At 39.3% G+C, this 23,153-nt stretch overlaps 1 protein-coding gene across 1 annotated transcript in view; it reads left to right on the top strand.

Moving 5' to 3' along the window:
- The first annotated feature begins 1,361 nt into the window (after nt 1–1,361).
- Nucleotides 1,362–23,153, top strand: part of OTUD4 (OTU deubiquitinase 4) — a 24,844-nt gene continuing 3,052 nt past the window's right edge. Inside the window, 15 exon segments of the mRNA XM_072406830.1 lie at nt 1,362–1,888; nt 5,535–5,618; nt 6,775–6,845; nt 8,632–8,704; nt 10,667–10,748; nt 12,012–12,159; nt 12,623–12,680; nt 12,764–12,872; nt 13,910–13,974; nt 16,014–16,114; nt 17,595–17,613; nt 17,616–17,666; nt 18,237–18,360; nt 19,279–19,518; nt 19,627–19,667. Coding sequence (XP_072262931.1) covers nt 1,736–1,888; nt 5,535–5,618; nt 6,775–6,845; nt 8,632–8,704; nt 10,667–10,748; nt 12,012–12,159; nt 12,623–12,680; nt 12,764–12,872; nt 13,910–13,974; nt 16,014–16,114; nt 17,595–17,613; nt 17,616–17,666; nt 18,237–18,360; nt 19,279–19,518; nt 19,627–19,667 — 1,419 coding nt within the window. The 5' untranslated portion in view covers nt 1,362–1,735.

Genomic DNA, 23,153 nt, shown 5'->3' with positions numbered 1-23,153 from the left:
CATCTATCGTGTGTACAATATCTTTGAACGATCGTGTCGTTATCTGTAGGTACAGGATCGGTGCCATACGATCGTTCGCAGATATCGTGCAGGATCGTTCGTCGTTCGTTTACCAATGATAAAAATTGGAAGTGTGTACGTGTGTATCCTCCCTTTTTTTTGTATGTGTGTCAATATATTCTATTGTTTATTCCAGCTGTAGTTGTGGTGAGGTTGATGGTCTCTTTGACCTGGCTTCTGGTTTTCCTATTCCCCCTTCAGGTATTACAGTTGCTGGGCAGAATAACCTGTGGTGGTACCTGTCGCCGGGCAGTTTTGCTGCAAACCTTGCGGCTGATTGGCAGCCCAACTTTTGAAAGAAAAAAAAGCTAACTAGTAACGTTTCACTTTACCCTTTATATGCCTGTGGAGCTGAGGGAATGTCACACTTACTTCAGGACCTGTCACCTACCTATCAGACACAAACCTTCTCCACCTTTTGTGGCAGTCATGCTTTATGGGGTAATGTCGCCAACTTCTGAACACACAGTACATTGGTATTTCTTTATAATTTACTGACGGTTTACATTTGAATCCCAGTGACTAGAATGTTGGTGAATGTTTAAATACATTGATTTCTGATTTTCTTATTCCCCCTTCAGGTATTACAGTTGCTGGGCAGAATAACCTGTGTTGGTACATGGCGCTGGGCAGTTTTTGCTGCCAACCTTACGGCTGATTGGCAGACCAACTTTTGGAGGGAAAACAGCTAACCAGTAACGTTTCACTTTACCCTATATATATGCCTGTGGAGGTGAGGGGATGTCACACTTACGCCAGGACCTGTCACCTACCTATCAGACACACCTTCTCCGCCCCCGGATTTTGTGGCAGTCATGCTTTATGGGGTAATGTCGCCCACTCCCGAGCACACAGTACATTGGTATTTCTTTATAATTTACTGATGGTTAAATATGGTTTTCACTTGAATCCTAATGACTAGAATGTTGGTGAATATTTAAATGAAACATTGGCTGATTTTCCCTCGGTTCATTTACCAGCCAATATTAGGGCCATGGCCTACATTTTTCCACACTCCTCCGTTATGTTTCTATTGTATGTGAAGTTTATGGTTTAGTAAATGTAATACGGCGGGTGTGTGTGGGGTGTACAATTCCATGGACATGTCCTGCACAATGGCCGATGTCCCTGGCTGTCTGACAAGAAGGACCCGGCATGCCCGGTGATTAGCACGGAGATTAGCACCGGCTGTGTGTAATAATAAACAGCCGGCGAATAATTGCAGGCCTCCCGTGTGTGCGTGGGAAGTGTAGTCCCCTCAGTGAGGTATATTGTGCGCCTGTCACACCGCGGCACTTCCTGCTCCTCCCCCTGCCGCACACTCCCCGCTCTGCCCCGCACTCCGATACAAACTGAAAACAAAACTTTTTCCTCTCGGAGCGCTTTCGTTTCTGTCAGTCACCCGGCCGCAGATCCATTGCCGCTAAGCATTTCCTTGTGGCTGGCGGTGTGGCCATGAGCCCGGGCTCCGGCGTGGCTTAGTAGCCGCAGGGGGCCCTGTCTGTCAAATGCACCTGGCGCCGCACGTGGAGGTCGCTGTATGCCCCTATGTGCCCATCGCATGCCCCCCATCGGAGGATCTATGTCACAGCGCTCCTGACCTGCCATGCGGGTTAGATAGTGGGGAGTTTGTACTTTGGTGATTTGGTGTTTGCCTGGGAAGCGGAGAGCAGCGATGGATGGGCAGCGGGTGAAAGGCGTGAAGCCTCCAGCCAGCGGTGCCAGCAAGGAAGAGGCTGCAATGGACGCTTACTTGAAGTCTAAGGGGCTGTACAGGAAGAGGATCGCCAAGGATGGCTCCTGTCTGTTCAGGGCAGTGGCTGAGCAGGTACTCCCACCCTCTGTGCTGGCTGTCCGGTCATCATGGCTGACATCTTCCCCATATCTGTGTGACCCCCTCACCTATTCTCAGGCTGGCTGCTCGTCATTATAATGATCAGTACATAACTAAAGGAAAAACTTTGTATTCTCTTTTTTAGGTTTGGAGTAGTCAGAGATTAGAACCAATTTTGAAGACTTTCCTTACCTATTGTCCTGATCATCAGAACTTAGAAGGGGAGGGGGTTATTACCCAGGTTTTGGGTTGCCCCAGTACAGGAATAAAAGGTGAAATCTTCCCCATGACAACTGGCTTAGAGGGGACAATACTCACAATAAAAAATTTCTCTCACTTCCTGTTAAAGCTGTATAAAGATATTGGGTTCTTATCACCGCAGACAAACGCTGGTGGTGATCTCATGCAAAAATCAGACTGCCCAATGTCTCACTGATCTGGCTTTCCTTATTGCCAATAGATAATGGTTGCTTCTGTTTCTGATGGAGAGGATGCCTTTCCCTTCACTCTACATAGGAATAACAGAACTGTCCTAAAATCCCTACTGTCACTAGAAATGATCACTAATGATTGTTTCCAGTGGCAGGACAGGAAACAAGGGGATCTGCACAAAAAAAGCCTCAACTATATTGGCTTTGGGTAAAGCTTCCAGTTTTATTCTTCATACACGTGCTAAAAAATGTACATTACTTAAACCCAACAAAGCCTTACATATATTTTGATAGCAGAGACCCTGTACAAGAAAGTGTTAGTAGCTGCAATGTTTTGTTACAAATATTACAATGCTTCTTATCAGATGTACAAATCTAGTAAAAAAAAAAATGTGCATAAGGGGCATTTTTTCCGCAAAGGGAAGAGATGCTGATCTCATGCATGCAAGCTACAGCACCTGATCTTGCAAGAAGACCGTAAAAGACAAGATGGCAGCCCCTAGTGAGGTAAAGTATTCTAGGACGGTGTGGGACCGGATCCTGGAAATGTCTAGTGCCATCGAGGGAGCTGCGGGATGAAAGGTAAGTGTGATATTCTTTCCCACCACCACTTTAGTTCCGCTTTTAAAATCACTAGGCCGTAGAGGTTTTTGGCAAAAGTAACAAATCTATCACCTTTTGCCAAAAAACTATTTCACCTGCTTCTGTTGTCCCTAGCTAATAAAACATAAATTTCATTTAAATGAAGGTAGGAAGTTTAGTAGCGTGTCACTAAAACAGAACTGCTACCAAAACATTTTTTAGTTTTCAATAGAATGGGGAAGAGTTAGACACACTCCAGATGATGGTCGTCCCAGAATAATGGACCCAGTAGTCTCAGTGAAAATCAATCCTGTGTACAGTCAGCATTGTTCATCAATCTGTCCCAGATGGATTAATGAACAGACCCAGGGGCAACCACTGTAGGTTCCAATAGACAAGGGCACGACAGGGTGCTGCTCGCATGTCCTACCCCTCTTCATTGAACAGAAGTGTGTATACACATTGTGTGTGCATTTTGTACATTTGTCCTTGAAAATGATCAGGAAACATCTTTTCCAGCGACAGAAAATGATGCATCAGTGGGGATTTGGTTTCCTTTAGGTTTGATTTGTGTTCCATCTTTACATTTTCTACTGGCTGCAATGCAATAATCTTATTTACAGTTCATCATACTGATGTTTTCATGAGTATCCAGGAAGGATTGCTATGTATATATAAAAAATGTGGTAGCTGCTTCTGCTATCTGTGTGCAGCAACCCTTATTGGATGTGGCTGCAAATATGCTTACCTGCCTGATCTAGAAAGTTGCAGGCAGGTAAGGTTATTGTATCACAGAATGGACATTATTAATTATATTAAACAGTATATAGCACCCCCACATAATATGCACTGCTGTACATTAAGGAGGGGTTAGAAATGACAGTGACTCAGGAGGAGGAGAGTACTCTGCCCTGAAGAGCTTACAATCTGACATTACCTGCTCCTTGTTCATTGAATAACTTGCCTAGTCACAGTTTTTTATATTTTGAGATTTTAGTTCTTCTTTAGGTATGTAAAAGTGTTTAAAAGAATTTCAAATGTTTCTTCTTGAAGTATTAGGCTGCCAGAGGCTGTATCTAACACCTGTCTGTCTCTCCTTATGCAGAGCTTGTACCTACTCGCTTAGCACAGGATGGTCTTTAACAGTCCATAGTTGTCATTTTAGTAGAATTTGTCCTTCATTAAAAAAGAAGAATCTTGAATGCAATGGCTTCTTTCCAGTAAAGAATACAACAACCTTTCTAAAAAAAAAATGTAATTGCAAATGTTGACACACTGCATTCTTTAAGCTTGGATTTCATTCAACACCTTTATTATTTGTACCTTTTTATTCTCCCACCACTTCTCTGCTCGGAGCGATCAGATATACCCTGGACTTCTGGGTAAGTTGAAGCTGTTAGTGGGGTTTTGAAGCTTTGCCTTGGAATCGTGTACAGCTTCCTGGAAGCACAAAGTGTGAAGGTAAAAGCTTTGTGTTTCCCAAGAAGGATACTGTACTTTGCCTAAAACCAGTCTGCACTGCCGGAAAAGGTCTGAGCTATTGCAATATATGGTTTACTCAAACTAAACAGTGTTCAACCCAGACATTTTTTTAAGCTGGGTTGGAAGAAATTGTAGGCAGGTGGTGGCCACAGTATTTTAACTATATTCCGCAGTAACCACACAAAAACAGCCAGGGTGGTGCTGCTAAAAGGGGCTGGGGAGAACACTGCTGAGCAAGTGATTTGTTTCCGATTTCTAGTTCATGAATTGGTAGGGCTGTTTACATTCCTTATCTCTTTGCCTCCTTTCTCCTATTAATCATATAAACTGATGCCCTTCATAGTGTACTAACAGCATGTTTTGACTTGCTGATATTCATTTTTGGAAACTTTGAAACTTTGTGACTGTAAACTCTGCATTATTACTTTTTTTACATGGAGGAGATATGCAACTTGTGTGTTCTGTACGCTGTATACTTTTCAGCATTATTTACATTCTAGTGAGAAGTATGGAAACCTATTAATGGCTTAAATAGCAATAAGTGTACCTAAACTCAATACACTGCTGTGCCCCTAGCTCCTGTCTTCTCTTGTACAAATTGAGTGATTCATTACTGCTGATCTCCCAGAGAGAACAGTAGGCAGAAGCAGATCCTGAACATGTGTGGTTGTGCACCATACCTTCTGTTATAGCCACTGACAATATCCTGTGGTAACATGTGGCCCCCCATGTGATAGAACAATATGGAACTAGGCTCCTGCTCAGTCACGCTGGGAGGGGGAAATGACACTACCACGTCTTGCACCTGCCACAGAGGCAGAATGGCAAGGGAGCTCTAGCAAGGTATAGTATAGGAAGGAGTTCTTCTAAAGACTTGTTCTTGAATGGGCAAGGTAACAGTCCCTTCAAACAGCACTGAACTAAAAGAATGTGCAAAACTGACAACAAGCCAACAACAATTTCGAGAAGGATAAGGACTAAAATATTTTTTTTTTTTTTTTTTGCAACAGTTTGTAACACAATTTTTTTTTAAATATACAGCTTCTATCCACCCTTGCTCCAAGGTTTACCCATTTCTTGCTTTGCTGTAATGTAACATAAATATACAGGTTACTGCATACTCTCTCCTATGTTCTTATTTCTAGGTTTTGCACTCCCAGGCACGGCACTTGGAAATCAGGAAATCCTGTATAAAGTATCTGCGTGAGAACAGGGCCCTTTTTGAAGCTGTAAGTAAAATGCTAATTTCTCTAGATTTTAAAACTTTCAACAATTCATTTAATCTGTAACCAATATTCTATGGCAGAAGTGTTGCTATGGAAATGTTTATCTCCATGGTGCAGAAGAAACTGTTGCATAGTTGAAAAACAAATCACACTTTAGATAGAAAAAAGTGTGTGGAAAGTGCAGTTTGCACTTTAAAATGCTCCCTGTTTCTATTGCATAGAATAAAAGGTCGTTACTCCAGATTATTTTATTGGAATGCTGAACTAATGAGAATGATCATATATGTTTACAAACAAGCCTGGTGATTCAGAAGTCATTGTGCAGCAAGAGAAGCACTTTGACAGGCATAGTTGGTAGGTGCAGCTGATATACAGACCATAATAAAATACAGGTACAGATGTTTTCTGCTGTTAAGTGTAAATTCATTAATTTTTGTCAGCGTACAATACAAGAAACAAATGGGAATATAGTTAAACTCTCTAAAATAAAGCCTAAATAAGCCTATGACACCTGACAGGAAACCAAAATTTACTATATTTTTGGTGTGTGTGTATAATATATAGTGCTGGTTATGTATGTATTAGAATAAATGCATAAAAATTACAGAACCCCTTACTACCAACAAGCAATTCTGAAAACAGTTGAAGTTCATTTTTTGTACCTCTTTGGAAAATGATCTTGACTTTTTGTCTATTATTCTTACTATCCTTTTGCCTCTTCTTTGGTCAATTTTCCCTGTTACCCTGGTGCTTAAGGAACATTGACCTGCTTGCTGATTGTATTCTAGCCTTTGCATTTCACTTGTTTGTCTATATTTGTCTTTCTGGTCTTCTCAGGCAACTCTACTTTACTTTTGCTAGTCCATGATTAGTGCGGGAGCAAATCTTTCCCCCTTTTTGACAGACCTAATGACTGCACAGTTGGGAGACTAGCCGCTAGTTAACAAAAATATCACTATAATCCAATTACTTTCTTTTCTGGGGATACCAATAAATATGTCAAGGTCATTTTAGAATAACTGTCAGAACCCATACAGCTTATAGTTAATTTTACAAATATGTCCAAGGTGTAGTGTATTTATTAGTCAAATTACAGAAATTTACATTTCTGTCCGATCACTCTGTAATGTCTGGCATCGAGTCTCGCATCCGCCTTTAGAGCCGCGGTTCTGGGCGCCGCGAGCTTGTCTTCTCTTCCGTGTTCTTCATCATATGTTACCCAACCCAGTCGTGAGATGGGGTGATGTAGTAGAATGAAAAAAAAAATTGCCGATCTCACTGCGCAGAAGGAGCGCGGAGTGCCTTCCGGGATGACCTAGGTATACTGGGAGGCTTTACGCTCCTTTTAATTCTCGACCGCCTATGCGTCCTTTATGTGAAGTGAAAATTCTGAGTTTAGGTACGCGTTATTTAATGCTAACCCCAATATAATATAACAATAGAAAAAAACACAAATAGCAAGGGGTTTGATTGGCATGCATTTATTATTTATTATTAAACAGGATTTATATCGCGCCAACATATTATGCAACGCTGTATATTAAATAGGAGTTGCAAATGACAGACAAATACATTAAGTATTAGGTAATGTGTACAATAGCGATCAATTCAACAAATAGTCAATCCTTTATTTGCATTCAAGGATATTGGACTATAAAAATAAGTACCTCACAAATAAAGTACCTAAAAATCTAACCTCCTATCTGAAGGTTATTCTAGACACAATGATCCTACTTGGTGGGGAAAGGAAGTTAACGAATAGCGCATAAAAGTTAACGAATAGCGCATAAAATCTGGCAAAATGCCTCAGGCAAAATGCCAGAGGCATTTTGCCTTCTAGACTTCTTCAGGGGAGTGAGACTCGTAATTGAAAATGCAATGCTGTCATCAGTGGGGTTAAAAACCACAGCAGTAAAAAGGGTATACCCTGCCTAAATGTAGGAGGATCAATCAAGCTTCCTCAAAGAAGGCTTTGAGATTGTGTGCAGAAACACTGGTTCAAATGACAGGAGGATGCTGGTCAGAGGTTTTTCAGCTGTCAGGAAGGTCTCTATTGTACATACTTATATTACCTAATCTTGAATATATGCATGCCAATCAAACCCTTGCTGTTCTTTTGGGTTTCTTTCCATTGGTGGATAAAGGACCTCAATTGACAAATTCAAGCTGAATGAAAAGGCACGCTATGGCAGGTGACCCGGGAGGGGACCCCACTACTGACACAAACATAAACAAGCCAGATCGGAGTTAGCTAAAACTCCCCTCTGGCATCCAAAATCCTTCTGAGAGAATATCCTCTGGACAGAGGAGACAAAAATACAGCTTTTCGGTAACGCACAATAATCGACTGTTTACAGAAAAAAAAAAAAGCTTTTTAGAGATCTGAACATGGTCCCTACAATTAAACATGGCGGTTTACTGATGTTTTGGTCTTGATTTGCTGCTTCAGGCACTGGTAGTCTTGCCTGTTTTCATGGTATTAGAAAATCTGAAGACTGCCAAATAATTTATGGGCCCACTGTCAAAAAGTTTGGTCGCAGCCGGAGGTCATGGGTCTTGGGGAAATTACCTAAACCATACCTCAAAAAGCACCCTGTAGTGGTTTAAGACAAGTGCTGGAGAGATCTGAAGTGGCCAGCAATGAGTCCCGATCTAAATTCCATGGAGCATCTGTGGAAAAATCTAAAAACAGTCCTTAAATTCTGAGACCTGACCATTTTTGATTTGTTTGAAGTGTCTGATTTCACCCCCCCGCACACTTGTTCTTCCAGTGCCAACAAAAGTAATAAACATGACAATACCAAAGCATTTGTAATTACAACAATTTTGTGGCAGAAGTGGTGCCTTTTTTGATATAAATGCTTGGGTGCCAATATTTTTGGCAATGATATGTATGTATCTTTATTCTACTAAAGTTTGTTAACATTGTTGTTAACATTAAGATTTGTTTTAAAGGCTTTTGAAAAATGTGTGTTGTCTGCTAAAACTTTATATAATATATTTTTTTTCTATAAAGAAAAGAATTTGTAATTTATCAAGAGCCAGATATTGCTCCTGCTCGTGTCACCGATAATGGCTTCACTGAGGAGGTTTGTTGAGTTTTTCTCCTTTTAACATTATTGTTTATTTAATCTGTAAAAGTGCAATAGATCAGATTTTCAAATTGGATGTAAAGATGTTATAGAACAAACGGGTGTAAAACTCACCCAGATATACAGAGACAAAATTAGTCGTGGGCCAAACTTGAAATGTATTGAAAAAATTGTGGACGTTTTTCCTTTTCATTAGATATAAAACATTTTTATATGGAAACTGAGGTTTTGCTGAACATTCAATCTGGAACAAGCCTATATTAGAGAATGAGGCCTAAGAATTTTTTTTAATGTTTACTGCATGATAGAAAAAAAAGACTACAATAAGCTATGCAGAAGAGAGTTTTTGGATTTTGTTTATCCTGGAGTGTGACACTCACTTTTGTGTAATCTGCATGGTTGTCCGTAATATAGTAGCGTAAGAAGTCTTGTTTCATCTTATTGTTTTTTTTCTAATATTTTACTTTGTCAGAAAATGCAATGTGAAACCAAACAAATTGCTGCATTCATTTGGGGTCACATTGCATTCTCTGGCTTAACTGTCAGTAGTATAAACTTTGTGGGGTCTAGGCATAGGCTGCTGTTCAATAGACACGAGTCACCAGGATCACTTGCGTTTTATAAAATGTGGGGCCACGGATAGGCAGAGAAGGCCGCTGGTCTATAGACGCGAGTGATGCCGAAAATTGTAGTAGCAGCATCTCTCGCTTCTCTAGAACAGCAGCTTAATATGAATTGCAGCTGGCCCACTGTTACTAGCAATACTGCAATGACGGCGGGCCATAAAAGGACAATTCGGTCCAGGTTTGGCCCGTGGCCATAGTTTGACATCCCTGTTCTATAATATCTGTATTTTTAATTTTTTTTTTTTTTTTTTTTTTTATTTTTTTTTTTTTTTTTTTTTTTAATTTTTTTATTTTAACCTGCTGAGCGGTAATGCAGAGTGTAGCTCGGGGTAAAAACAAAACGGATAGCGGTAATCCCAAGCCACACTCAAGATAGCTAAAAAGAATAGTAAAGCTTTACCTGGTCCGCCGGCGTCCTTCATCGTCCTTCCACTCTGATCCCATTCTCTGGCCGCATACACTGCCTCTTAACGTTTCTGCCTGCCGCCAGCCCTGACCTCTGCCATGGCTTTCAAAAGGCGTCTCTCAACTCCCAACTAGTGAAGTCAACGACAGTGATTTGCCTGGGGACCTGTCATCGGACACTGAAAGTGACAGCGAAGATTCTATCACTGAAGTTAGTGATGATCGCGCTTGGTGTTGGATTCACATTGGTCAGGCTTGGCCAGTTCCCCCAAGATTCCCATTTACTGGGTCGCCTGACCTGAAGCTAGAGGTGGAACACAACCCCTTGGCGTACCTGGAGTTATTTTTAAATGACAAAGTAATTCAGAAAATACTACAGTGGTGAACCCGGAATGCCTCACTAGTTGTCACTTTATGGAGCATGTACCACCAAGTGCAAGAAAGCAACCGCCAACAAGAATGTGCGTGGTGTGTTGCTCTAAGCGGGATGACGCCGGGAAAAACAGAAAAGAAACCCGGTTCTTTTGCCTGGATTGTGATAGACTCTGCTGTCCCTTGTTTTAAGATATACCACACCTGGAATGTTCATTTATTAGATAAATATGGTCTGGTCTGCTACTGAAGAGTTATATTACAGGTTTCAGTATTTTTTATTTATTTATGCACCCTTGTTTTAACAGAATTTTGTGTTTTTTATTTAAAGTTTTTTTTACATTTAATTTATTATTTTGACATGATTTCGTGTTTCAAAAGTTTTAATATACTACAATGTAAAATAATATTTCATAAAAAACAATGTGCCACTTTTAGACATATGAACCACCCAGGAGGTTAATATACAAACCTGTTTTAATTGTAATCTATTAAAAGGTAAAAACTTAACAGGAAAGTTCTGATACTGAATTACTATGTATTTTTTTCATTTTAGGTAATGCTTTGCTTCTCCAATGGAAATCATTATGACGTTGTTTACCCTTATGGATTTGCTGAAAATGCCGCCTTGTGCCAATGTAAGTGGTGCACTCTTTAAAGCCTTCATCAAGGTTTGATGCTGCCATTTGCACCATTCTCATAAAGTGTTAAACTTGGCTGGTTCTTTTAGTTATTAATATATAAAGCATCTGTTTTTTGTTTTGATCAAGCAGTTTATCTGATGCTAGCCAGGAAGTGGGTAGGCAGCATTTGATTAAATGAAGGTTACATAATTACGTGAGAGCCTTTTCACCTGACCTCTACTTAGTTTGCAGTACATTTCACATGCAGGATGTTTTGTATGTATCCACTGTTTTGTAGTACCTACTAGCTTTAAGGAACTTGCCTCAATAATGTATTAGAAAAAGTATTCTACATTTTGAATCCCAAATAAGAAGTGTACAAGCTGCTGTAAACTTTTTTTTTTTTAATAGATGTATATTTTGTACATTAGATGTTCTATTTGGGTTAGAGGTTGAGCAATCATAGTAAATAGTTTAGTTTAATGAAGGCCAGTTTTGTTCATGTATAGGCATTATCCAGTGGCTAGGAAAAAAAAAAAAAACTGGTCAGCTGCGGTCCATCCTTTAAATTGTAAAAATTAAAAGCTACATACAAACATGAAACTAATAATTATTTACAAAAGGTACATTAAACTTGCATGTATTAGTAGTTCAAAGTGTGACTACTTAGCAGATTTTAAAACAAACTTGCTTGCATTTACCTCAATTGTATGTTTTATTGAAGGTACAGAGATCAGAGTACAAGAGACCTTATCGGTTTCGGACATAACAGTGTAGCTGTAGAATGCCAACCTAGTGCACTTTTACCAGTATGAGGCAGAATCTTTTTGGGATCATCCAGCCATTATCTTTGGACAGTTTTCAACAAACATGGATGTCCGTATGGTTAGGATCAATACTGGAGAATTACATCAGCGTTGTGGTATTACATTCATATTGTGGAGCAGACATCAGGGCCAAATGGCGAACAGATGACTGTGTGGTTACCTTCTTTTTTTAGTGTTGTATAAAAAGTCTAGGGCAACAATCACTCCAACATAAGGTCTGATGAAACTTCCTTGGAGTCATTGTTGTGAGAAAGACAAAAGGACTTAATTGTTTGGCCTGATATCATGATTACCCAAATGTTCAGAGGTGTATTTCCCCATTCTCAATCCCATCATCACTGATCACTTTGTCAACTGAACATCATTTTACTTAGAGAAATATCAGGACTAGTTATCCATTTTCATAGTCATAACTTATTTTTGCATTATGTTTCATTTTCCCTTTTTGCAGCTATACTTTATGAATTGCTTTATGAAAAAGTGTTTGGGGTCAGCGTAACAAAACATTTAATGAAAAAAGAAGCATTTGACTGGAAAGCTGAAAAAGAGATCTTTGATAGTGACGCTTCAGGATCTGATGCAGAAAATGATGCAGCTGGGTATGAGCCTGCTTTAAATTTTCACCTTTAAAAAAAAAAAAAAAAAAAAATAATTACAGTACTTTTATGGATGATAAGCGGACATGTTTCTCCCCCCTGAGAACATTTGCCCCCATAGCTAATATGTCCAGTGTCACTATCCCCACTATAGGCAAATTCAGGTAGTAAAACTATCTGCATTTAAAAATGAATTTTACTATTTTTAAGTAACACATAACTGAATTAGTTGTATTATTTAAGTCTGCAGCTTTAAACAAGAATCTTAACATTTTTTGCCAGCTCCAGACATCTTTTTCTGTTCATAAAGAATGGGGAAAAATAAATTTTCTAGCCCTTCTAAGGTGGGTTAGTTGTCACATTTTACTACATACATTGTTTTCATTGGTTTAAATTTGTGTGTATGTATATAGTAATATAAAAGATTACAAATATACAGTTCCATATTATGTCTGTCTTTCTACAGCTGCAAGAATGTAAATTTTGCTTCTGTGAATGGCTTTAAATCCCACAAGGATGGAAAGGTATGTTTCAGATATGCTACTGTACAGTATATTACAATGCAACTGTTTACCCTTTTTATATGTATGATTTTTGTACTTTGGAGCCTCCACAGGTAAAAAGTCACTCACTGGTGCCAGCGTCTGCTCTTCGTTCACTTAATCCAGCAGTTTTTAGAAATGTGGAGTATGAGGTCTGGATGAAGTCACAAAGAGGTAATCAATAAACGCAAAACCTTTGTATGCTTTCTGAACATTAGGGGCTCTATTTATGGGAACCTGACATTTCACTTGTGGGAATCTTCGAGATCTGTGTTTCAATGCCAGTGATTGATTTCCACCAAGGAATATCAGATTCATGGTTTTATATTTAAAGCCTTAAATGTCTGAATTTTATATATTTTTTCATATTGTACAATATGCAGTTGGCCACCCCCTATGTTTACAATTTATTTATGTGTTCAATTCACTGGATACTGCCTTTTAGCCCTACTGTTGCAGCTCTAAGCTCTGATGCGAGTTGCACCAGAAAGGTAAAACAAGAAAAAAATAAGGAAGGCATGCGTGTCTCCACCTTTAGAATACATGTTGGTGATGTGGTTATAATGCTAGCTCATTAAAATTGTCTGATTCAGTTGATTTGTAATTAGACATGTTAGAAAACCCTTCAAACTGGAAAGCATACTTCTCTGCTGTGTACATCTAAGGGCATGTCTATCTTACTTGCAGCTGGTACCCACAATATAGGAAGAATGGGAAAGATAATAGAAAGTAGAGCAATGAAAAAAAAATGGTGAGAAAGATACTATAATGGAAGCGGGTAGTGTAGTTGAGAAGGTAGATAAGCAGGTCATGTTAGAAAAAAAAAAGCAGGCATGGAAAATGGATTATAACGAATGCAATAGATGAGAAAAAGGTGAGGGAGACTGGAACAGCAGTGAAGGAGGCCGGGACAGCAAGAATTCGAGGATACAGCTGAACACAACAAGACATTACCACATACATTGCAGTACTCAGTGGCCCTTTCTCATACTAGAAGCATTGAAGGCATGAGGAGTGCATGCATGCTACCATGAAAGTTAGAAATGAGTTTATGTATTTAACCTTATTAGCCCCTAGACAAAACAAGCAATCCACTTGGTGTTTATAGAGACTGTTTTTCAACAGACTGCAGTTCAGGTTAACATACCCTTGTTTGTGAATCATTGCTATAATCAAGTATTTACATAGAACTTATTTTTGTTGTGCTTTAGATCAGCAACGACTGGATTTCTCCATTGCTGCTGGTATGCAGTATTCTGTGGGAGACAAATGCAAAGTGAGTTTTTACTTTTCATGTCCTCTTGCCTTGTTGCAACTCCTGCATAACCTGAATGTGGAAAATTGTATTTCATAAACTGGTCATAACCTTCTGTGTCGAACAGGAGATGGGTATGGTTCATAAAAAGGATGCATAATAACAGCTGTACTTGAACTTAGGGGATGAAAGCTATTAGAGAGTAGTACGGTAGTTATAAACCAGTAAAGGATAGAGGAGACAGTCGAAGCTGATCATAGCAGGAGATGGAGAGATGGCTAACCATAGAACATTGGAAATTGTAAAGTGGACAAAGGAGGAGATGACCAAGAAGGAAAAAGTAGAGATGGAATGTGAGCCTGAGGCCCAAGGGAAGGGGGGCTGCCAGTAGCAGAAAAGAGATGGTTGATTTCATAATGCAGTTGTCCCCAACCTTTTGGATCTCACGGACCACTAAATGTACAAATTCTTGAGCCTTGTGTTACTTAAATGGGAAGTTACTTCCCCCACAGTGACGTCATGATGCCACAACCAGCCAAGTTTGCGGCTCTGGATGGTGACCCCCTCCCCCCAAGTGGTGTCCTTCTGACCCTGCTGGGGGGGGGTGCACAGGCCAGAGCCACAGACCACAGCTTGTCTCTGTGCTCTCGCTGCCCACTAATGAGCCCCCCACCGGGAGTTGGAGGGGCCCCTGCCATAATGGACAGTCTATAGAGGGCTTACTCATATTCATAATAGGTGAGTGCAGGTGAACATGGTTCAGAGACATGAGAAGATGAATGTAGCTTGAGAGTAAAGCAGAAACATGTAAGTATAAAAACTTTCTGTTCTTGATGAGCTACTATATCTGTTTTGTTTTCAAACTTTGTTACATATCTGCTCTATTTTGCCCAATTTTTTAGTATTTCTTTTCCTGGTATTATTTGTATTGGCTTGTGTTTGGGGAAGCAGCATCTACCTTTTCTGCCTAATGCTACCGTGTTTCCCCGAAAGTAAGACCTACCCCGAAAGTAAGACCTATCACTATTGTCCCAACCTGCCCTAATATAAGACCTACCCCGAAAATAAGACCTAGGAGAAAAAGAAAAAAAAAAATAGTACTCACCGAGTTCTTTCCCTGTGAAGGCAGCGGGAGCGCACACTCTGGAGCCGCACAAGCCGATGCTTTCTTTGTAGTTCCGGCTCCTGTCACAGGCGGAGTGATACTACATGCACTTCGCCTGTCAGAAGCCAGAACTCGGGCTCGCGTCTTCGGATAAGGTAAGTTTTTTATTTTAACCATCACAATTTTAAAAAGTTAATTTTGGAAATATTTGGACATTAGGCACATGCACAATATTTAAGAAGGGTGAATCTTTCAAGTTAAACGGCTTCCAACCGGCTTAAATTTGTATATGGTATATTACACCACTAGTTTTTTTTTAAAACCTTGATGCAGTTCTCTTTGCTCGAATAGCAGGATGAGTGCTGGGGATCTCTTTATATCTTTTAAGCTGCCTAATGCCTTGGTGGTGACAGACATTTTCTACATTGGGCTGCCCTGCCAGAAAGAACATTATGGGGCAATGATTTAAACAGAAATAAGGACACAGTCTATTTGCATCTACATGATATTTAAACAGATTTTATACGATTATAGGCTGCATTACTGCTTTAAAGATTACTTTTAAACTCTAATTTGATCAGGTTATTATATAAAACATATAAGACCTACCCTGAAAATAAGACCTAGTGTGTTTTTCAACACACTGCACCTGCATTATTCCTCAACACACACACCGCCACCACCCTCCTCTTGCCTCCATCATGATTACCATTAGAAAGTACTTTTTAATGCTTACATGTGCTATCTATTTATTGCCCGCAATATCCGATCTGCCAAAGCCATTATATTGGAAAGGTGCAATTTTAAAGTTTTCCTTGACAACTGTGGCAAAATCTCAAGCTAGATCGCACTATCAAGTTACACTGGGTGTATCTTAAATGTGCCTACTCTTGTAATGGGAAAAGTTTTACCATTCATAGTAATAATACCGTACCTTTTTCTTTTCTCTTTGTAGGTCCAGTTGGCAAGTGGAGGAGCTTTTTATAATGCTCGCATCCAAGAAGTTGTTTCTGAGAATGGACCCGTCGTGGTGTTTGTGGAAGAGCTTAGTGAAGAGTATGTTGCACAAACAAGCAATACGGTTTGACAGGAACACTTAGTTGTAAAATTTTATGAATAATGTTCTTGAGTAACTTAGTATAAAATGAGTTGTTTGAATTTCTGTGCTCACATAAAGCTTTCTATTACCATGTGTTCCATTACGGAGTATAAAAAAGCATATGTATCTAAAGGGAATAAAGGAAGATGCTAAATTAAAACAAATTTGAGAGAAAATTGTCAGGTAGGTTCTCTATTGCTGAAGAGAGACAGGTGATGTCCTTTTTGCAGTAAAATAAACTTGCCTTCCTGTTCACAATTTAGGTACACTTGCCAGGCGCCGGTATCTTCTCCTGGTTGTCTTCTGAGTTTAGAATTATCTTCCTGATTGTCCACAATTATGTAAAGTTCTGTTCATGCTTGCTGGAGTTACTCATTACTAGCCACTGTGTATACCAGGTTTGTACATAGTTATGCAAGGTTTAAAAAGAACAGGCAGGTAAGTTTGTTTTATTGTCAATTCTGCAACCAACACTCTGCCTGCTCACAATTTGTGTGTGTAGACATGAAGTTAAATCAGAACTAATATCTATAATAAATTTTCTGTTGCGCTGTTCCCAAGTGTGGCTTGGGGTGAATTTTTAATACCAAAAGCGGTATTGCCAGGAAGTTTAAAAGTCCTACCTGGTTTCAGCGTTGTCTGCGGCGTCCTCCAGCGATGGCTGGCATCTTCTTTCCCCAGCGTGTGAACACTGGGGACGCGAGCCAGGGGGGAAATTTAGAATAACAAATATTTTTAAATGTACCCCTTTTATATTTAAAAATACCTAAGTATTCATACCGCGAGGGAGGTTAAAGGGGGGGGAGGGCGCAGGGGGATGGCGCAGGGGGATGGCGTCCCCTGTATTGTGACCCAACTTTTCAGTAACCACCCAAAAACAGGCAGGAGGTTGCTAAAAAGTGCTGGGTGATGCGCCCAGCTAAAAGGGGCTTGGGAGAACACTGGGAAAAAGGGACCAAGGCAGTGACCTTTGAAATAAGTGATAATAGTCAGGAGTATGACTGCTTGTGCTTGTATGACCACTTGCGCTGTAAAAAGGACGTATAAATATGCCAATATGCAGCCACCAGCCTTATTGTGCCACTTTGCAGCAGCTAACATAAACACTGTGTCCTTTTTGGGTTGACTTAAACTTTTCTGCGATTATCTTTGTACCATTACTATTATTATTTTTACACGTTATTTTTTATAGCGCCGTCATATTACACAGCGCTGTACAAAGACCAGTTATGTCACCTCATATGTCTTTAATAAGGTCCAAGGTCAATTTTGAGGGGTAGCTAATTAACCTAACAATGTTTTTGGGATGTGGGCAGCTGGAGTACCCAGAGAAAACCCATGTAAACACGGGGGGGGGGGTTACACAATTATGCTCATATAATCATATTTTCTGTATATACATTGTAAAGTTTTAACATTTTGTACATCTTTTTCTAGAAAAGTGATTCCTCTGAAAAAGCTTCCAAACTGGTTCAGTCTGCAAGAGTTGATGATCAGAAAACAATTGAGGTAGGCTATAAATAATTGAGAATAAGCATGCTATAATGGCAGATCAAGATTAAAAATTTGTCATGTAAATCAAGCCTGGAAGTGTGGGAGCTCATGAAGTGGTCAGATCTGCAACACAGGAAAATTTTTTAGACATTTGATGGGTATTTTACTTTTAAAAAAAGCTTGCTTTAGTTTACATTGATACCAATAATGATAGGTTTGCCGCAAACACAAGTTGTGGTTTCTTCCAGATTTTTTTCCTACTTTCCACATTTTAGGTAAGTTTTTACACGCGATAGCTGAAGGAAAAATGTCCTAGTATACTATCTAAAACCTGATGCATGCTAGTAGAAGTAGGTGGTGTGTGTGTGTGTGTGTGTGTGTGTGTGTGTGTGTGTGTTTTTTAAAACATTCAAGAAAGCAGTTTAACCTGGAGATAGAAAAATTTTGGGCTAAACTTGTTAGTGGGTGGTGAACATCTGCCATAATCGGCAAGTATGTACATCATTCTATTTTAGAATTTTTATTATGTATATTCAGTTGCATAATAAAATAAAAATTGTTTATTTAACAGTCTGTCATTTATAGGAAAACAAAAAGCCACCTGCTACCTCTGATGAAGCTGATGTCACTGTTCTTCCTACTCCTGCTGTTCAGCAGACGCCCACCACCACAGTGCCTTCTCAATCCCCAATTGTGACCACTTGGTCAGGTCAGTTGGCCTCTTTAATCTAATCATCTGCTAGATTTTTATATTTTGGAGAGCAGTATGTACCTACACCCGCTACTAAACTAGTGGTCGCCAAAATATGACCTGCTGGTCATATTTTCCCTGCAGAGGGGAGTCCCTGCATGTATACGTCAGCGGTTGGAAGCCTATTGTAGGCACTACTGGGCAGAGTAGTCCCCTGACTTGTATAGTCCCAACTGGGACACCACAACAGTGCACTTCCCATTGATGCATTGGTATTTCTTATTTACACTGAGCCACTGGGTCTTTTTTTATGTGTTATGCTTGTATGCGGAAGATTTTGCTTTCAGCAAAGATTTCACAGACAACATGCGGTCCAAAGGAGCTCTCCATGCAGGTGAAACAAGCAATCCTTAAAGCTGCAAAGACAGAAAAAAACCCATCTGAGAAATTGTTACAATATTAGCAGTGGCAAAATCTACAGTTTGGTACATCATGAGAACAAAGCACTGGTGAACTCGGCTATGCCAAAATACCTGGATGTCCACGGAAGACAACAGTGGTGGATGATCGCAGAATCATTTCCATGATGAAGAGAAACCCCTTTACAACAGCCAGCCAAGTGAACAACACTCTTCAGAAGGTAGGCGTATTGATATCCAAATCTACCATAAACCGAAGACTGCCTGAAAGTAAATACAGAGGGTGCAAACCACTCATAAGCAGTTCCTCGCATTTATATGCAATCTTTTTGTTCTGAATTTAAGCTAAAAGTCTGCAGTTCAACTCCATCTGGGTTGTTTCATTTAAAATTAATTGTAGTAATGTACAGAACCAAAATGAGAAAAAAGTTGTCTCTGTCCAAATATTTATGGACCTAACTGTAGACTTAAAAGCTGTTTTCACAATGAAATTGCTGACATTTCTTTATTTTTGTAGGTATTCCAACGCAGGTAACAACTTTTTCTGGAGCCACACCTGACTCTGCTGTGTTACAACCTCAGGTGACATCATTTTCACAACTTCCAGTTTCAATGCCAGCAGTTAGCCAGCACTTACTGCCAATGCCTCCTTACCAAGATCCTCTATATCCTGGATTCCCAGTGAATGAAAAAGGAGAGAGGATCACTTCTCCACCTCCCTATTCCTACTGTAAGAATGGAAGTGATCTTCCTAACGGTATGTCAGTTTACTTGTAGCAAGCAATTAAAGCCTGTGAATAACTGCAATAAGGAAAAGATGGGAAAACACATTTTTTAATTACAATGTTTTTGTATTTTTTTTTAGATAAAAGCATCCTTCATTTCTTCTATAACCTGGGGATTAAGGTTAGTAATTTTTTTCCATTATGTTGTAAGATGTATTTTTATATTATATCATCTAATTTTGATATTTATTTAGGAAGGGGCACTTTCATTTTTGTGTGGTTAAAAAGCTTGCTTAGGTTTGCTTAGATGACCGCTCTTTAAAAATGCATACTTTTTCCCTTAAGTGCTTCTTTTTTAGCGAATGTTTACTTACCTTTTTTTATACAGGTGATGCAGGGCTGTTATCTATTTTTATAAGGTCCTTTTAAATTACATTTAATCTTGGTGAAATATTATAGTGTATCCAAACTCTCAAAAACTGTTAAGTTGCTGGATGTTGCAGTGTTCTCCCCTAAAATTTTTTCAGCTGGGTGGGGGGAAACTAGCGGGGTGGTAAAAAAAAAAAAAATAAAGCCATATTTATGCCATAGGTATCCAGTAACCTCTGCTATTGTGTCAGTGTTCTACCTACCCCCTATACTTTGTTCCAATTTTCTAATGCCTGGCTTGTTAGAATGTACATTTTTTTTCTTCCTTTTTTGTATTGTGCTCCAACAGTCCAGTGCGGTGTATTTTAATCCAACTCCCTAGAGTTCTTTGTTTTAATAGTGTAATCCCTTGTTGTAGTGTAATAGTCATACATGTGGCCATGCCATTGTGATAAAACTTTAGAGAGTGTTATCCACAGATGTTTCGTACACCTCCCCATTCCAGAGAAATTGGGGTTCCAGTGTGCAATGTGTTTGCCATAGTAACGAAATTTTAGTTTGGGGGGTTATCAAGTGTCCCCCCCCCCCCCCCCCCCCCCCCCCCTACATTTTTGGGTTTGTACACCCCACCATTCTAAGGGAAATTGGGGTTCAAAGAAGAGAAGTAGACAGGGTAACATAGTATGACAGGTATAGATTTGTGAGAGATAAGTATAACTTTAGGGGCCCTTCCCCAATGCTCCTTTCTATGAAAGTGGCCCCGGGGGTCCCCACTTTGGAATTTTAATTTAGGAGTCCAAGGCTCACTTTTAATACTGCAACCGCAATGTTGTATTTTCAAATTTTACTAATTAATGCTGATCCCCATATCATGAAATTTGTAAAAGCTGAGGTGCTGAAATTGTAAATAGTGGTAACTATAAGTGTTCCCTGTGCACCCTGAAAATTACAAGTCATTATGACATACAGTTTGGGGGATATGAAGGTTTATACACAGAGAGCTGTAAGGCTGAGGAATGTGACATGCTGCATTTAACACACACTGCTCTGATGACGTCATTACACACTTCCACTGGGCAGAGACATTGTTTACACGATGATCTTATCAGCGGAGAGCGGAGCAGCCTCTCCGGTGTCCGTTCAAAGCTGCTGCGGAATAATCAGAGCAGGGGGTGGCCCGTCCCCCCCAAAAATGGGCTGGGGAGAACGTCTTGCCTTTTTCCCTAGTCTTCAACTGGCGATCTGTGTAACACTTTGTCATTGAGAGTTGAGGAAAAAGTGCAAAAACATTTCCCAACGTGATAATTGATAAAAAGTGTCCTGTAGTTCACACTTTAGAGTATGCAAGACCATAAAAGTTCACTGGTTTTTAGACAGGTTCACAAGGTTTTTTGCAATAAATGAAACTTGCATAACAAATGTATTGCAACAATGAATTTTGCTTGCTATGTTTGATGCACAGATTCCAAATATGGTATTGGTTTTGCTAGATTGGCTCTAGTTTTTTAAATAATGACCTCAATAACAACCTCATAAAAACTAATGAAACATGAAAACTAAGCAAAAGTAAACTGATATGCCTACGTTTACAAAATAACATTTTTGAAATACTTAGTCAATATATTCTAGATTCAGTATATGAACAGAACTAATCACAAAGAAGTAATTGGGACAATCACGTTGAAGGCTCCAGCAGTAGTCTACCATCATTTGTCTATCCCATCTGCCCTGATACCTTTCTTCTATCACCTTTATATCTTGATGAAACTTCTCCCCTTATTACTCACTGAAACCGCCAAGGTTTTCTGGAATGTTTTGCAAATGGCTATGGGGATATAGTGTACCTTTTATGTTCATAGTAGCACCCAATTTTTTAAAGTTTAAGAGCGAGTTTTGTACCAGTTCTTTATAATTTTGTGCTTTATGATTACCTAAGAAGTTCTTGACAACCATGACATAGCTGTGCCAGGCAGAAGCTTCAGTATCAGTCATGTAACTTGTGAAATTTGAATCCTTTATCAGTTTCCGAATCTGGGGTCCATCAAAGATTCCTGCTCTTAATTTTTCAGTTTTCAATCTAGGGAAAGATCTACAAATGTATTTGAAGCAATCACTGTCCTTGTTCAGACCTCTAACAAAATCCTTCATTAATCCCTACTTTATGTGTAGGGGAGGGAGAATGATTGATTTTTTTTTTTTTTCTTTGTCTACTATTTGCTCGACAATGATGTTCGCTGCACCTTTTTCCATGTTTTCCCTTGGAGGCCATGTCACTTTTTCCCAGTGATCTGCTTTGCTCCACTATCCCACAAAACAGATGAAACATGGGTACTTTGTGTCCCCACTTTGCTGTCCAAGTGGGAAGTTGACCATTTGTAAATCAACAGATATGGACCATTGGTGTTCATGATAGCAAAGCTTTTGTAAGACCATTTTGATATTTTCATATTCTCCTTTTAAGTTTTGTTGAGTGACCAATTGGAATTGATGCATAGCAGTTGCCATTATGCAGTAAAACCGATTTCAAACTTCGAGTGGAACTGTCTATAAAAGGCCGCCAGTCTTCTGCTCGGTATTCTGGTACTCTCGTATGGGCTAGTAGTTCAAGGATTTTACAACAATACACAAAGTCTCCATCTGAACACTGGTATGGGAACATCAGCACCATGCGGCACAGGTCATCTTGCTGATTCCAAATCAGGGTACTCCCACTTGTTTTAACAATTGAAACCTTTTACATTCACAGCACAAAAATAAGCATGATGATTTTTTTTGGTTCTCACCATACCATAGGTACACCAAACTTTTCAGTTTTCTATTTTTCCACTGACATAGACACTCTACACATGTTTTGCATACCATATGGGGAGCCCAATACCTCTCTTGGTCCCCCAGTTTAATGCCAAAATATGCAAGATATGCTTGCTTCACAAATTCTGTAATGTTTCTTCCCTCTCTTTGCTTAGAATATTCACCACAAATGTAGCAAAACACATTAGGGTCATTTAAACAACTTCCTATGAACTCAAAAAAAAAAAAAAAAAAAAAAAAAAAAATGTATGAAAAGTTTAATGAAAATAATGCTACATTTATATATAATGCAAAACATCAGTGTAAATGAAGATTGATAATATGCTGTGTTAACATGTTTGTAAAATCGTATATTCCGATTCCTGTATTCAATGAAACTGATGTAATCAGGGTATCTGATTTACCAGAAGGTTAGAGCCTGAGTTTAGGATTTCTTAGCGGTTTCAAAGAAGTACTAAAAATAATGCAACCAACCTGACCACTTGCA

Source organism: Pyxicephalus adspersus, chromosome 3, assembly GCF_032062135.1.
Source record: "Pyxicephalus adspersus chromosome 3, UCB_Pads_2.0, whole genome shotgun sequence".
NCBI classification, from domain to species: Eukaryota; Metazoa; Chordata; class Amphibia; order Anura; family Pyxicephalidae; genus Pyxicephalus; species Pyxicephalus adspersus.
The sequence above is the reverse complement of the archived record's forward strand: the minus strand, read 5'-3'. Positions and strand labels throughout refer to the sequence as shown.